Source organism: Osmerus mordax, chromosome 5 (genome assembly GCF_038355195.1).
Source record: "Osmerus mordax isolate fOsmMor3 chromosome 5, fOsmMor3.pri, whole genome shotgun sequence".
NCBI lineage: Eukaryota > Metazoa > Chordata > Actinopteri > Osmeriformes > Osmeridae > Osmerus > Osmerus mordax.
In genome coordinates, this window is record NC_090054.1 from 1,095,605 (window position 1) to 1,113,150 (window position 17,546).

The 17,546-nt window shown below is 51.8% G+C and overlaps 1 protein-coding gene across 19 annotated transcripts in view; it reads right to left on the reverse strand.

Moving 5' to 3' along the window:
- LOC136942821 (neurexin-1a-like) overlaps nt 1-17,546 on the reverse strand; it is a 206,872-nt gene that overhangs the window by 31,815 nt on the left and 157,511 nt on the right. For 16 of the 19 annotated variants that reach the window (XM_067235830.1, XM_067235833.1, XM_067235828.1 and 13 more), the window contains one exon: nt 14,337-14,665. In XM_067235830.1, coding sequence (XP_067091931.1) covers nt 14,337-14,665 — 329 coding nt within the window. The remainder of the gene's footprint in view (nt 1-14,336; nt 14,666-17,546) is intronic. The other 3 variants (XM_067235826.1, XM_067235824.1, XM_067235827.1) reach the window with 2 other exon arrangements.

The following is a 17,546-nucleotide window of genomic DNA, read 5'->3' on the forward strand; positions in this document are numbered from 1 at the left end:
TGTTTTGTAATCAGCATAATATGCATGAGGGTCATGAATAATTATAGCTGTGTTCCCGTTGATCTGCTTTAAAACTGCATTGAAGAAACTCAGACATCAATCCAGCGTCATAATGGACCCAATAACCATTACTACAAATATGTTGCTGTTGTTGGGGAAACAAAATGGATGTTTCAGGAGAGGGTAGGGGGAGAGGGGGGAGACAGGAGGGGGTAGGGGGAGACAGGAGAGGGTAGGGGGAGAGGGGGGAGACAGGAGGGGGTAGGGGGAGAGGGGGGAGACAGGAGGGGGTAGGAGGAGACAGGAGGGGATAGGGGGAGAGGGGGGAGACAGGAGGGGGTAGGGGGAGAAGGGGGAGACAGGAGGGGGTAGGAGGAGAGGGGGGAGACAGGAGGGGATAGGGGGAGAGGGGGGAGACAGGAGGGGTAGGGGGAGAGGGGGGAGACAGGAGGGGGTAGGGGGAGACAGGAGGGGTAGGGGGAGACAGGAGGGGTAGGGGGAGACAGGCGGGGGTAGGGGGAGAGGGGGAGACAATAGGGGTAGGGGGAGAGGGGGGAGACAGGAGGGGGTAGGGGGGGAGACAGGAGGGGGTAGGGGGAGAAGGGGGATACAGGAGGGGGTAGGGGGAGACAGGCGGGGGTAGGGGGGGAGACAGGAGGGGTAGGGGGAGAGGGGGGAGACAGGAGGGGTAGGGGGAGAGGGGGGAGACAGGAGGGGTAGGGGGAGACAGGAGGGGGTAGGGGGAGAGGGGGGAGACAGGAGGGGTAGGGGGAGACAGGAAGGGGTAGGGGGAGACAGGAGGGGTAGGGGGAGTGGGGGGAGACAGGAGGGGTAGGGGGAGAGGGGGGAGACAGGAGGGGTAGGGGGAGATGGGGGAGACAGGAGGGGGTAGGGGGAGACAGGAGGGGGTAGGGGCAGACAGGAGGGGTAGGGGTGAGGGGGGAGACAGGAGGGGTAGGGGCAGACAGGAGGGGGTAGGGGGGGAGACAGGAGGGGTAGGGGGAGAGGGGGGAGACAGGAGGGGTAGGGGGAGAGGGGGGAGACAGGAGGGGTAGGGGGAGACAGGAGGGGTAGGGGGAGACAGGAGGGGGTAGGGGGAGACAGGAAGGGGTAGGGGGAGACAGGAGGGGTAGGGGGAGAGGGGGGAGACAGGAGGGGTAGGGGGAGAGGGGGGAGACAGGAGGGGTAGGGGGAGAGGGGGGAGACAGGAGGGGGTAGGGGGAGACAGGAGGGGGTAGGGGCAGACAGGAGGGGTAGGGGTGAGACAGGAGGGGTAGGGGCAGACAGGAGGGGGTAGGGGGAGAGGGGGAGACATGAGGGGGCAGGGGGAGACAGGAGGGGGTAGGGGGAGAGGGGGAGACAGGAGGGGATAGGGGTGAGGCTCTGCCACAGCTGTAACTAACAGGACACTGGGTGTTACCATTCCAGGTATTGCTCCAGCTGACTCCAGTCTATTCAATGTCCAGAGCCCCTCGCCCCCCCCTCGCGAGTGAAAGCATTCAACACTTTCTAAAGCCAGGCAGTAATAACAGTTAATGATCTGTGGTGATTATCCTAGCTGGTGGCCACCCTCTCCCCCCACCCTCGGACCCCCCGCCCCCCGCCCCCGTCCTCAGACACTCCTCTGACACCACGGAGCGCCCCTAGGGATCCTCATGATCACATGATATCACTATGGATGAGATAAACGCTCCACTAAAAGTAAATATTAAAGAGATTTCATCAGACACTGACAAAGATGTGTTGTGGTGTTCTGTTGTCACTGTTCTGGTGTCAGTAGTCTGTTGTCACTGTTCTGTTGTCACTGTTCTGGTGTCAGTATTCTGTTGTAACTTTTCTGTTGTCATTGTTCTGGTGTCAGTAGTCTGTTGTCACTGTTCTGGTGTCACTGTTCAGGGGGGTATTCCAGGTAGAGGGTTCAACAAACTCTGATCGTAACCCTGAACTCTGAGTTGAGTTACTTTGAAATGGGAATTTCAGAAAACTCGGTTCCAGAACAGCTGATATGAATTAGTTAATTCAACTCTGAGTACGGCAACTCTGAGTTTAGCGCGTGCATGAATACTACCAAAAGCCAACATCTATGGAGCTCCGATACTAGGATTCACCATGGCACCCGACGACAAAAAAAGTTGTCCTACTTCACCACACTTTAGATCTAAGATTTATTTCGTGTTTATGGTCAATCTGAGCACATATGCCGGAAAAAAGCAACACGGCTGTAGCAGCGTAGCCTATACAATTGGCGTGGGAGAAAATTGCTGCAGAGTATTTGAATGCAATAGCCAGTCCATACATTGAACATTTAACCCCACTGTCCGTTGATATTACAGGAGAAAAAATGATGATGATGATTAAGATGACGAAGAGACATTAATGACTGCTGCCGCAGAGAATTATGTATGGTAGCTACTGGTAGTTCTCTCTCCATGTATTTTATTTACAGGCTTGTGTGGAATTGTCAGTTACACTGACATTATGAGAATAATGAATATAAAAACGATTTGCACATTCTGACAACAGGGCATGGATGCTGTATACAGTGAGATGTTCATTTAATGGCAGGTGAATTCTACACGTGGAACTGTGAAATGTAATGTAATCTCATGTATTCCCAGTTACAAGTAAATTAGTTGTACAAACTGCACCTCATGAAGAAAGTACCAAAAACTGACCAAGAGATGTGTAGGCCTATTTAGGGTAGAAGAATAAAGGCTAATCTTGAAAAAGATTTACTGGAACACCAGTTACAGGAGGATGCATGGTCACAGGTAATGTTAATAGTAGGAACAATAACCTATATGAATATTAATTGTTGAATTTTCTGAATTTCTATTTTGACCAAGAGATGGTGTACTTAGGGCAGAAGAAAGGGTGATCTTGTAAGGCTATCGACCTGCCCCCACCTCTCAAATGGTAAAATCTGGAGTTACTGGATGGAGTCTAAACTTGATGGCTCTCACACATCATTGTGTAACTTACTGTAGCATTGCTAGTCATGTTGATAAGTAAGGGTCAGGATTGTGGTGTGATTGTTGTTCTTGGGTGTAAAAGGAATTGTAAAGCATCTGTGGATTCTTGATCTCCTGAGACCTTCTTCTCAGCTCTGGCTTGTCCTACTCCTTCTTCCTCCCCTCTTGCTTTTTATCTCTGGTTTACAATAATCATGGTAGAGTAGGTAAGAGTTAACCTTCATTGATTTAATTCATTTGCAATATGATTAAATGATTATATTATTTAACCTTAATTTGACCATTCTTGCTCTGATTTAGTCAGCTCTGAGTCAAATAACTGTAATTCCATTGGTATTGGCATTATTTGGTTAATGTTAAAACACTGTTTAGTTTCCCATCTTCCTTCAAACCATAGGGGAATTAGTTTAGGTTGTTTGGTCAATATTGACCCCCTACAATCTTAAAATAGATTTGCTGAAACACCAGTTACAGGACGGTACATGGTGAATCATGTAAATTGTAGGAACAATAGCCAATACAAATACTCATTACATTTCTATTTGTAGGCAATGAAGAAGACCAAATATCAAATACAATTTCAATTATTTGTCTTTATTTCAGTGCGAAAAAGCATTTGGTCAGTTCTGACTTCTGAGTGTAACATTAGGCCCAAGGGCTTAGAATGTTGCTAAAATAAATTACAGATTGTGACAGGAAACGGTAACGTTAACTTAGGTATTTATCAGGGAATCAAAGCACATCGAATCTCAGTCTTAAAATCATCTCCCGGCGTATAACTAACCGAATTAAATTGTGTTCGAGATCGCTCGGCGGAACCAGGAAAGGATATCCCCTGTCTGCCACCGCTATCAGGCTCAGAAAGTGGGAGGGGATAGGTAGAAACACAGAGTTTGTCATGGAAAACCTGCTAGCGAGCAGGTTAGTTTCACAGAGTAAGTTACCATGGAAACTTACCAAAAGGTTTCGTTACCTCTCTTTCTGGAATGGAAACCTTGGAGTAAGCCTCTTTTCAGGGTTAAACAACTCAAAGTTTTCACGAAACCCTCTACCTGGAATTACCCCCCTGGTGTCAGTAGTCTGTTGTCACTGTTCTGTTGTCACTGTTCTGGTGTCAGTAGTCTGCTGTCACTGTTCTGGTGTCACTGTTCTGGTGTCAGTAGTCTGTTGTCAGTAGTCTGTTGTCAGTAGTCTGTTGTCAGTGGTCTGTTGTCAGTAGTCTGTTGTCAGTAGTCTGTTGTCACTGTTCTGGTGTCAGTGGTCTGTTGTCAGTAGTCTGTTGTCAGTAGTCTGTTGTCAGTGGTCTGTTGTCAGTAGTCTGTTGTCAGTGGTCTGTTGTCAGTAGTCTGTTGTCAGTGGTCTGTTGTCAGTAGTCTGTTGTCAGTAGTCTGTTGTCAGTGGTCACTTGTCAGGCCACAAACTGTCCGGCCTGATGGCACAATGCCATTTCGATGCAAGGTGTCCATCGCTTTGCTGACCTTAAATTCCTGAGATATGACAGAAATATCTCAATAACAGTGTCAACACTCGTTCGACATTCCTGAGACAGCAACGCGCGCAGGTAGAATACTATCCGTGTTGCCTTCCCGGTCTGTTACAATCGATATTAAATAAGTAATTTTTTAGACGAAAAAAGGTACCAACTTGAAGCTAAACACAAATGTAATTGTCTTTGTATTTATTTTATTATTTACCAAACTAGCTAGCTCTAGCTATCGAACGAGTGAAAACTTCAAACCTCAGAGTAGGCGAAATTGTATTAAATAGGCCTAAATACAAAACTGCCTACCTAGCAACCAGTATAGCAACCAAGACAGTTTCCCGCTAGCGTGTGTAGCTATCTCAGGCATATTGAAGGACGTGGCATTTTGACGTCAGGCCGGACAGTTTTTGGCAACCGGTCAGTTTTTGGCATGACAGTCTGTTGTCAGTGTTCTGTTGTCAGCAGTCTGTGCCAGTGATCTGTGTCTGTAGTCTGGTGTCAGTAGCCTCATTCTGTCTCATTCTGCCTCATACTGTCTCATTTTAGATTAGATTAGATTAAACTTTATTGTCATTGCACAGAGTACAGTACTGAGGCAACGAAATGCAGTTTAGCATCTAACCAGAAGTGAAAAAACAGCAAAAAGTGCAAAGCATGGCATGTGTAAAGTGCAATAAGTGAACAAATAGACACAAATAGACAGTAAATACAAACAGCAATTGGGACAAGAATAGCAGCAATGAATAAGAAGTGTAAATAAGTATGCAAAGTGCAGGTGCAATGTAGTAGTAGTAAAAGTGCAATGTTCAGTGCTGCAGGAGTGCGTGATGACAGTCAAGCCAGGGTGGAGGGGGGAAGTACAGTCACTGGTGGGGGTGGGGGTGGGGGTGGGGGGCTATCCCCGTGGAGGTTAGTAGAGTGACAGCCGTAGGAATGAAGCTGTTCCTGAACCTGCTGGTCCGGGAACGGAGGACCCTGTAGCGCCTCCCAGAGGGGAGTAGGGCAAACAGTCTGTGGCTGGGGTGAGAGCTGTCTCATTCTGCCTCATACTGTCTCATTCTGCCTCATACTGTCTCATTCTGCCTCATACTGTCTCATTCTGCCTCATACTGTCTCATTCTACCTCATACTGTCTCATTCTGCCTCATACTGTCTCATTCTGCCTCATGCTGTCTCATTCTACCTCATACTGTCTCATTCTACCTCATACTGTCTCATTCTGCCTCATACTGTCTCATTCTGCCTCATGCTCTCTCATTCTGCCTCATGCTGTCTCATTCTGCCTCATGCTGTCTCATTCTGCCTCATACTGTCTCATTCTGCCTCATACTGTCTCATTCTACCTCATTCTGTCTCATTCTGCCTCATACTGTCTAATTCTGCCTCATACTGTCTCATTCTGCCTCATACTGTCTCATTCTACCTCATTCTGTCTCATTCTGCCTCATACTGTCTCATTCTGCCTCATACTGTCTCATTCTGCCTCATACTGTCTCATTCTGCCTCATACTGTCTCATTCTACCTCATTCTGTCTCATTCTGCCTCATACTGTCTCATTCTGCCTCATACTGTCTCATTCTACCTCATTCTGTCTCATTCTGCCTCATACTGTCTCATTCTGCCTCATACTGTCTCATTCTGCCTCATACTGTCTCATTCTGCCTCATACTGTCTCATTCTACCTCATACTGTCTCATTCTGCCTCTTACTTCTTCATATTGCCTTGTGCTGCCTCGTAGCCCCTCAAATTAATGAGCTGAGCTTCTCCAGTATGTGCAAGGCCAACACACACTCACGCGCACATACACGGACACACACACACACACAAGCTCACGTACACTCACACACACACTCACGGACACACACAGCCGCTTGATTGATATCCTCTTCAGCTCCTTCACACAAGCCCTCCAGCACATCGATCCAGCCACTCAGTAAACACTACAGCACCCCCCCCATACACACACACTCAGTCCAACACAGCACCCCTGGTCGTCCCAGACCTAAAGGACTCTCATTCCTCCCTTCGTACAGATGTATGATTAATGTACAGCCCAGTTCACACCTCTGCATACATACACTGGGACAGAGCACAGCCATGAACACACATGTGTGACTGTATGCGGATATGAAGATATAGATCTGTTTAGATACTGTGTGTATAAATACTGTGTGTATAAATACTGTGTGTGTGTAGATACTTTGTGTGTGTATAGATATTGTGTGTATAGCTATTGTGTGTGTGTATAGAGCGAAGGAGGCCCATTCAATTGCGCTTTTAAATGCTTGCAATGTACGGTACAGTGGGTGGAGAAAGGCGCTGATTACCTGATGACCAGCAGGTTTCGTAAATACAACGTAAACTGAAGCATCACAGCGTGCGCAATCTGCGGGTTGGCCATGGCGCTAATAACGCTACGTTTGCAAATGTACCTACATGAGGCCCTGAGTGTGTGTGTATAGATACTGTGTATAGCTATTGTGTGTGTATAGATACTGTGTATGTGTCACTGTGTGTGTCTGTACAGATACTGTGTGTGTGTGTCCCAAACCCTTGAGAATGCCCCTTATTGTGTTGACATGCAAGAGCACAGTTGCATGCTGGCAGCAGCTGGGATTGGTGCAGTGATTAGCTCACATGCATATTCATGACCCTGCTGTTTACAGAAACATATCAAGCAGTATTGGGCAGTAGAGTAGTGTAGAGCAGTTTAGAAAAGTATAGAACTGTATCTATTTGTACAGAGCAGAATAGATTTGTACAGAGCAGTAGAGCAGTATAGAGCAGTACAGAGTGGTATAGAGCAGTACAGAGCGGAAAAGAGCATAATAGAGCAGTATAGAGCAGAATAGAGCAGTATAGAGCAGTACAGAGCAGTACAGAGTGGTACAGAGCAGTATAGAGCAGTACAGAGCAGTACAGAGCAGTATAGAGTGGTACAGAGCAGTATAGAGCAGTACAGAGCAGTACAGAGCAGTATAGAGCAGAGCACTATGTTAAGACTGTGTCCTGCTCCTCTCTTTCACCAACCGTCTCTGGAGGAGGGGATGCTTCTCTGAGTTGCTCCTCCCAAGGTGTCTTTAATTTTTTATCCTGCAGTGAGTTTTTCTGGGAGTTTTTCTTTGTCTTCCTTGAGGGGTTAGGTTGGTTGAGGGGCAGTTCTATGGGCGTATGTGAAGCCCTCTGTGAAATGCTTGCGTGTAAAAAGGGCAATACAAATACATTTTGATTTGATTTTGATTTGAGCAGTACAGAGCAGTATAGAGCAGTACAGAGCAGTTTAGAACGGTATAGAGGAGGGCAAAGCCCTAACCCTATATCTGGACTTTGTGGGAGAGACTTCCAGTTGCTTCCTCCAATCGTGACATGTCCCTGTCCATCCTTTACACGAGAACATGCTCGCGTCCTCACGCTGTCATGCGTGTTAGTGTAGCGTGTTCGTGAAGCGTGTGTACTGGGCTGTGACAGCAGGATGTCTCCCTGTGAGCCAAATATCAGGGATAACATGTCTCAGCGGAGCAGAAAAAGCTTCTTTTGAACGGGCATATCTGTGGTGGTGTCAGGGTGCTTTCTGCCAGGCGTGCATTTGTTTGGCTGTTTATGCTAACGCCTCGACAACGGCATGGTGAGACCAGGGGCTGCCGGGGGTCCTGGGAGAAATCTGCTTTCTGGATCAGCGTATCTGTCGCCCGGAGCAACGGAACAAAGCGCAAGAGTTTTGGGTTGGGTTCTTCCCTGCAGAGAGAAGAGAGGAGAGAGGAGGAGAGTGGAAGAGGAGAGAGGAGGAGGAGATAGGAGGAGGAGAGAGGAGGATAAGAGAGGAGAGAGGAGGAGGAAAGAGGAGAGAGGAGGATAGAGGAAGAGGAGAGGATGGGAGGGGAGAGAGGAGGAGAGAGGAGGAGGAAAGAGGAGGAGATAGGAGGAGGAAAAAGGAGGAGGAAAGAGGAGGAGGAGATTCCTCCCTGCCTCTATCCCTCCTCACAGCCTGGGGGGGAGGCAAAGGGGGAGGCAAGAGAAGAGGCCAGAGAGGCCAGAGAGGCTCCACTGAAGCAGGAAGAAGAGAGGCTGGGCTATTTTTACGAGCCAGTCAGCGTAGCCATGGCAATCTAGAGCAGTGGGGCGTGATGGTTAGCGAGACGTTAACCCAGGCGGCTGGCCGACAACACACGGGCTCCGCCTCCGGCCATTGGTCAGGTCACCTCACAGCGACGGCACGACAACCAATCAAGCGCAGCGCTCGTGAGCACATGCAGACAGCTGAGTGACGGGCCGAGTTAATGACCTGGTGAACAAGACGCTGTCTACACCAGCGCTCACAAACGCTCACACGGGTTGTGACTGTGCTGCTCCTGTTTTGTTCCAGTATTAATCAGCTACAGAGAGCAGAGCTGTGAACATGGTGTGGGTGAGAGAGGAACCTTTCCTGTAGCCGTCCCCTACCTCCTGGGCAGGAGTCAAGTCAACATGTCACCCTCTCCCTTTGCTTCAGCACACAGGCCTGCTGCTACACGCCGCACACCACAATACTACACGCCGCACACCACAATACTACACGCCGCACACCACAATACTACACGCTGCACACCACAATACTACACGCCGCACACCACAATACTACACGCCGCACGCCACAATACTACACGCCGCACACCACAATACTACACGCCGCACACCACAATACTACACGCCGCACACCACAATACTACACGCCGCACACCACAATACTACACGCCGCACACCACAATACTACACGCCGCACACCACAATACTACACGCCGCACACCACAATACTACACGCCGCACACCACAATACTACACGCCGCACACCACAATACTACACGCCGCACACCACAATACTACACGCCGCACACCACAATACTACACGCCGCACACCACAATACTACACGCCGCACACCACAATACTACACGCCGCACACCACAATACTACACGCCGCACGCCCCAATACTACACGCCGCACACCACAATACTACACGCCGCACGCCACAATACTACACGCCGCACACCACAATACTACACGCCGCACACCACAATACTACACGCCGCACACCACAATACTACACGCCGCACACCACAATACTACACGCCGCACACCACAATACTACACGCCGCACACCACAATACTACACGCCGCACACCACAATACTACACGCCGCACACCACAATACTACACGCCGCACACCCCAATACTACACGCCGCACACCACAATACTACACGCCGCACACCACAATACTACACGCCGCACACCACAATACTACACGCCGCACACCACAATACTACACGCCGCACACCACAATACTACACGCCGCACACCCCAATACTACACGCCGCACACCCCAATACTACACGCCGCACACCACAATACTACACGCCGCACACCACAATACTACACGCCGCACACCACAATACTACACGCCGCACACCACAATACTACACGCCGCACACCACAATACTACACGCCGCACACCCCAATACTACACGCCGCACGCCACAATACTACACGCCGCACACCACAATACTACACGCCGCACACCACAATACTACACGCCGCACACCACAATACTACACGCCGCACACCACAATACTACACGCTGCACACCCCAATACTACACGCCGCACACCACAATACTACACGCCGCACACCACAATACTACACGCTGCACACCCCAATACTACACGCCGCACACCACAATACTACACGCCGCACACCCCAATACTACACGCCGCACACCACAATACTACACGCCGCACACCCCAATACATTTACATTACATTACATTTACATTTAGTCATTTAGCAGACACTCTTATCCAGAGCGACTTACAGTGAATACAGGGACATTCCCCCGAGGCAAGCAGGGTGAAGTGCCTTGCCCAAGGACACATCGTCAGTTGGCATGACCGGGAATCGAACTGGCAACCTTCGGATTACTAGCCCGATTCCCTCACCGCTCAGCCACCTGACTCCCAATACTACACGCCGCACACCACAATACTACACGCCGCATACCACAATACTACACACCACACGCTACAATACTTAACACTACAATACTTCACACTTCAGTACTTCACACTACACTACTTCACACTACAATACTACACTCTGCTGCAACATGTATCCCGATAGTGTCCGCACATACTAACACCTTTCAAAAGGGTTATTGTGGCCCACCGAATATTGTTTAAAAGACAATGACGCTGTATTGTTTCTGTCTGGAACGACGCTGTAGTGTTTCTGTCTGGAACGACGATGTAGTGTTTCTGTCTGGAACGACGCTGTAGTGTTTCTGTCTGGAGGTGGTGTAGTGTTTCTGTCTGGAACGACGGTGTAGTGTTTCTGTCTGGAGGTGGTGTAGTGTTTCTGTCTGGAACGACGGTGTAGTGTTTCTGTCTGGAACGACGCTGTAGTGTTTCTGTCTGGAGGTGGTGTAGTGTTTCTGCCTGGAGGTGGTGTAGTGTTTCTGTCTGGAACGACGGTGTAGTGTTTCTGTCTGGAACGACGGTGTAGTGTTTCTGTCTGGAGGTGGTGTAGTGTTTCTGTCTGGAACGACGGTGTAGTGTTTCTGCCTGGAGGTGGTGTAGTGTTCTGTCTGGAACAACGGTGTAGTGTTTCTGTCTGGAGGTGGTGTAGTGTTTCTGTCTGGAACGACGGTGTAGTGTTTCCGTCTGGAACGACGGTGTAGTGTTTCCGTCTGGAACGATGGTGTAGTGTTTCTGTCTGTCTGTCTGTCTGTATCAGTTGGCTGAATGGTGACAGAAAGGCGGTTGGTAGTGACAGCACCCTCTGCCGCTGTACTTGTGTATTTACCATGACAACCTGACCCACTACAAGTAACTGCTGACCAGTAGTTGTGGTTTTCTGAGGCAGTTCGCGTGATAACTGATGTGAAGTAACCCAGAACTGCCCCTTGCTGGGGGGCATGTGTGTGTGTGTGGGGGGGGGGGGGGGAATGAGATTTAATCTCCAGAATCACTTTGAGGCAGGGGGTGTGGGCATTGAGGGGGGCGAGCATGGTCGGGTCCATCAGCATGACATGAAAGGGATTTGATGTTCCACATCTCCAGAATCACTTTGTGTGTGTGTCTGGGCCATGCGATCACTGCAGGCTCTGAATGCACAACAAATTAAACTCAAGTGCTTCAGGTTTTTATTGCCTCTCCTCTCTTTATTTGTTCTTTTGACTTGAGAGGCAAAGAGGCCCAGGGGTGAGATATCCTCATCTCAAGCTTCGTGGCTGCAGCACTTCAGGAAGCCCCCCAGCCCCCACCCCAGCCCCCACCCCAGCCCCCACCCCAGCCCCCACCCCAGCCCCCACCCCAGCCCCCACCCCAGCCCCCACCCCAGCCCCCACCATGTCCAGTCTCGTCTCACTAGCGGGACAAGGACTAGAACAGCTCTAGTCCTCACTGACCTAAATGAGTCTTGTTATGTCTGCACGCACGCACACACACACACACAGATACAGTCACACACACACTCAGTACTCCTCATTGTCCAGTGCCAATCAGTTCAATGAACATGAATGAGAATCCCGTTAAACCAGTCTGTGACTGAGTGTGAGCACGTTAACAGGCCCATGACCAGGAAACACAGACCCTGACATTGGCTGGGACACGCGTTGACACGACAGGATTCTCAGCTTGATTCTATTTTACTGACCTGAATTAACTTTCATCTTCTGGGAATAAGCAACAGAACCATTACAGATGTATAATAAATAAGTGATTGTGTGTATGACTATCTGTGTTTATGACTATTTGTGCGTATTGAACTGAGTTGACTGTCCTCAACCCATTATATTTAAACCTCTTATATGCAGTGCTTAATGTGTAAAGTGGGAGGTCCCTGAGCGCAGAGGGGGGGTGGATCCGGTGACTCAAAACAGGGGTTGGTGGTAATGGAACAAAAAAATAATTACACTACCTACATAGCTTCTCTGACTACAAAAAACTAAACAACATTGTGTGTACATTGTTATCTTTTTGACATTTTTTGTTAAAAAACTTTCATTTTGGCGAATAATTTTTCATAGTGACACAGGAGTTGCCGGATCCAAGAAAAAAGGTTCTGGATCCAACGTTGAACAGCCGGAACATGTTCCAGCGTGTTCCGGCTCAAATTAAGCCCTGCTAATATGTTTAACGTACATTCTGCCATAGTAAATTCCTTTTTGTGCAAACTTACTTGGCTAATAAAGCTGATTCAGATTCAGATTCTAATTCAGACCAGAAGCTACATTTGGGTGTCGGTATTATCCAGGTAACTGTGTCAGTTAACTTTTTCTCCCAGCATCAACAGGACTCTGATAACCTCCGGTTACACCAGCAACAACATGACATCTGAATACTGATAACCTCATGTTATATCAGCAACATGACAATCTGAATACTGATAACCTCCTGTTATACCGGCAACATGACATCTGAATACTGATAACCTTCTGTTAAACCAACAACATGACATCTGAATACTGATAACCTCCTGTTATACCAGTAACAACCTAACATTTGAATACTGATAACCTTCTGTTAAACCAACGACCTGATATCTGAATACTGATAACCTTCTGCTAAACCAACAACTTGACATCTGAATACTGATAACCTCATGTTATACCAGCAACAACTGGACACTGATAACCTTCTGTTATATCAGCCACAACCTTACATCTGAATACTGATAACATCATGTTATACCAGAAACATGACATCTGAATACTGATAACCTCCTGTTATACCAGTAACAACTTGGGATTTGAATACTGATAACCTTCTGTTAAACCAACAACCTGACATCTGAATACTGATAACCTCATGTTATACCAGCATCAGCAGGACACTGATAACTGTCTGTTATACTAGCAACCTGACATCTGAATACTGATACCATTATTGCTTCAGTGGTGTGTGGAACAAGCAGCTTTGTTCCAGTATGCAGCTGCCTCCCGTGTCCAGCCCTGAGGCTGCATGGTCGACCAGCCCTGAGGCTGCATGGTCGACCAGCCCTGAGGCTGCATGGTCGTCCAGCCCCGAGGCTGCATGGTCGCCCAGCCCTGAGGCTGCATGGTCGCCCAGCCCCGAGGCTGCATGGTCGCCCAGCCCCGAGGCTGCATGGTCGCCCAGCCCCGAGGCTGCATGGTCACCCAGCCCTGAGGCTGCATGGTCGACCAGCCCTGAGGCTGCATGGTCACCCAGCCCTGAGGCTGCATGGTCGACCAGCCCTGAGGCTGCATGGTCGCCCAGCCCCGAGGCTGCATGGTCGCCCAGCCCCGAGGCTGCATGGTCGCCCAGCCCTGAGGCTGCATGGTCGCCCAGCCCTGAGGCTGCATGGTCGCCCAGCCCTGAGGCTGCATGGTCACCCAGCCCCGAGGCTGCATGGTCGCCCAGCCCTGAGGCTGCATGGTCGTCCTGCCCCGAGGCTGCATGGTCGCCCAGCCCCGAGGCTGCATGGTCACCCAGCCCTGAGGCTGCATGGTCGCCCAGCCCTGAGGCTGCATGGTCGCCCAGCCCTGAGGCTGCATGGTCACCCAGCCCTGAGGCTGCATGGTCGCCCAGCCCTGAGGCTGCATGGTCGACCAGCCCTGAGGCTGCATGGTCACCCAGCCCTGAGGCTGCATGGTCGCCCAGCCCTGAGGCTGCATGGTCGACCAGCCCTGAGGCTGCATGGTCGACCAGCCCTGAGGCTGCATGGTCGGCCTGGGGTGGAATCAGATAGGTATGGCCCTCTCAGCTTGGGGACAGAGGATGTCATAGAAACAGCGGCAGAGCCTTGAGGATGTGTTTGTGTGTTTGAGTATGTGTGTATGAGTGTGTGTGTTTGAGTATGTGTGTATGAGTGTGTGTGTGTGTGTGCTGACCTGCTGGGGCTGGCGGGGTGTAGTGATCTTGCCCCTGCGGCTGGAGGAGGTGGTGGTGGTGGTGGTGGTGGTGGTCTCCATGGTGGAGGTGTCCGAGCGGTTGGCCGTGGCGCTGGCCTGTGGGGTGATGGAGGAGGCCGGGGCGTCGCCCACCAGGCGCACGCTGCCCAGGACGCGCACGTTGGGGTCCCCCTCCACTGCCATGTTCAGCACCTTCAGCCCGTTGTAGTACAGCCCAGACAGCTGGCCCTGGAAGGGGCGGCTACGGTCGCGCTCCCAGCCGCCGATCTGGATGGTGGTCTGGCTGTTGAAGATGGTGAGCTGGCGGCCTGCAGGAGAACAACGTTACACACACACCACTCAGCCGGCCGGGGAGAGAGAGGGAGTCGTCCCCTCTGGGGGGAGTGAAGCCCCCAGGACCAGGAGCCCCAGGACCAGGAGCCCCAGGACCAGGAGCCCCAGGACCAGGAGCCCCAGGACCAGGAGCCCCAGGACCAGGAGCCCCCAGGACCAGGAGCCCCAGGACCAGGAGCCCCAGGACCAGGAGCCCCAGGACCAGGAGCCCCCAGGACCAGGAGCCCCCAGGACCAGGAGCCCCAGGACCAGGAGCCCCAGGACCAGGAGCCCCAGGACCAGGAGCCCCCAGGACCAGGAGCCCCCAGGACCAGGAGCCCCCAGGACCAGGAGCCCCAGGACCAGGAGCCCCAGGACCAGGAGCCCCAGGACCAGGAGCCCCAGGACCAGGAGCCCCCAGGACCAGGAGCCCCAGGACCAGGAGCCCCCAGGACCAGGAGCCCCAGGACCAGGAGCCCCAGGACCAGGAGCCCCAGGACCAGGAGCCCCAGGACCAGGAGCCCCCGGACCAGGAGCCCCAGGACCAGGAGCCCCAGGACCAGGAGCCCCAGGACCAGGAGCCCCCAGGACCAGGAGCCCCAGGACCAGGAGCCCCCAGGACCAGGAGCCCCAGGACCAGGAGCCCCAGGACCAGGAGCCCCAGGACCAGGAGCCCCAGGAGCAGGAGCCCCAGGACCAGGAGCCCCAGGACCAGGAGCCCCAGGACCAGGAGCCCCAGGACCAGGAGCCCCAGGAGCAGGAGCCCCAGGACCAGGAGCCCCAGGACCAGGAGCCCCAGGACCAGGAGCCCCAGGACCAGGAGCCCCAGGACCAGGAGCCCCAGGAGCAGGAGCCCCCAGGACCAGGAGCCCCAGGACCAGGAGCCCCAGGACCAGGAGCCCCAGGAGCAGGAGCCCCCAGGACCAGGAGCCCCCAGGACCAGGAGCCCCCAGGACCAGGAGCCCCAGGACCAGGAGCCCCAGGACCAGGAGCCCCAGGAGCAGGAGTCCCCAGGACCAGGAGCCCCAGGACCAGGAGCCCCAGGAGCAGGAGCCCCAGGACCAGGACCAGGAGCCCCAGGACCAGGAGCCCCAGGACCAGGAGCCCCAGGACCAGGAGCCCCAGGACCAGGAGCCCCCAGGACCAGGAGCCCCAGGAGCAGGAGCCCCAGGACCAGGAGCCCCAGGACCAGGAGCCCCAGGACCAGGAGCCCCCAGGACCAGGAGCCCCCAGGACCAGGAGCCCCAGGACCAGGAGCCCCAGGACCAGGAGCCCCAGGAGCAGGAGTCCCCAGGACCAGGAGCCCCAGGACCAGGAGCCCCAGGAGCAGGAGCCCCAGGACCAGGACCAGGAGCCCCAGGACCAGGAGCCCCAGGACCAGGAGCCCCAGGACCAGGAGCCCCAGGACCAGGAGCCCCAGGACCAGGAGCCCCAGGACCAGGAGCCCCCAGGACCAGGAGCCCCAGGACCAGGAGCCCCAGGACCAGGAGCCCCAGGACCAGGAGCCCCAGGACCAGGAGCCCCAGGACCAGGAGCCCCAGGACCAGGAGCCCCAGGACCAGGAGCCCCAGGACCAGGAGCCCCAGGACCAGGAGCCCCAGGACCAGGAGCCCCAGGACCAGGAGCCCCAGGACCAGGAGCCCCAGGACCAGGAGCCCCAGGACCAGGAGCCCCAGGACCAGGAGCCCCAGGAGCAGGAGCCCCAGGACCAGGAGCCCCAGGACCAGGAGCCCCCAGGACCAGGAGCCCCAGGACCAGGAGCCCCAGGACCAGGAGCCCCAGGACCAGGACCAGGAGCCCCAGGACCAGGAGCCCCAGGACCAGGAGCCCCAGGACCAGGAGCCCCAGGACCAGGAGCCCCAGGACCAGGAGCCCCAGGACCAGGAGCCCCAGGACCAGGAGCCCCAGGACCAGGAGCCCCAGGACCAGGAGCCCCAGGACCAGGAGCCCCAGGACCAGGAGTCCTCGCTGAGGGGTTCACTCCCCTGGGGGATGGGGGACATGACAGAAACTGAAAGGAGGAATAAAAATAAAAATCTTTACGGTTGTTTTAAATCGATGTAGCTTTGCTAAAAGGACAATCAAAGCAATTGAACAGCAGCAGGAGGAGGTTTAATCAATCTGATGTTTTGGATTTTATTATCTTATTATTTTCTTGCCTGGTGAAAATAAAACTGGTATTGATTTATTTTTCGTAAATAATGACAGTGTTTTTCACATCGTTTCCTCACTGGAAGAAACGGAAGCATAACAGACATGATTACTTTACGTATCAACCAATTACAGCAGCGATATGCTCTCTAGTCTCTCTCTGCTGTTCCATGGAACAAACTAGTCCTTGTGTTGATTAAGTGTCCTCTAAAGAGGAGTCACACATTTCTATTACAAACATTATTCCTTTTAGCAAGAGCAAAAACAAACAAAAATAACTGCAATGTTTGATAAAAAAGATTGAAACTTAAAAAAGGCTTAAAAAATGAGTAATGTTTTGACAACGGCAGTGAGGTGAACAGAAAGAGTAAACATGATGAGGTGAAAACATTGGGAGACCTCTGAGCGCATGCACAGCTGTGGGACCACACAGTCGTCCCTGGATTCTAACACGTTTACACACATTGTTAAAGGGACTCTTCTTTTGCCAATTCTTATTACAGTCTATTTATCTTGGCTAGTTGGTTTAATCACTGTAGATCAATTTAGACACAGTTAAAAGTAGCACTTATATGCCTACTATACATGTGTCTGAAATAACACTACAGATATCAATATAGGATTTAACTGAAGTTTTTTTTTTACAACCATTTATGTATTTACATCAAAAAATAAATCAATGCTATGGTAATTTATAGACATTTTAACAGGAAGTGGTCATATTAC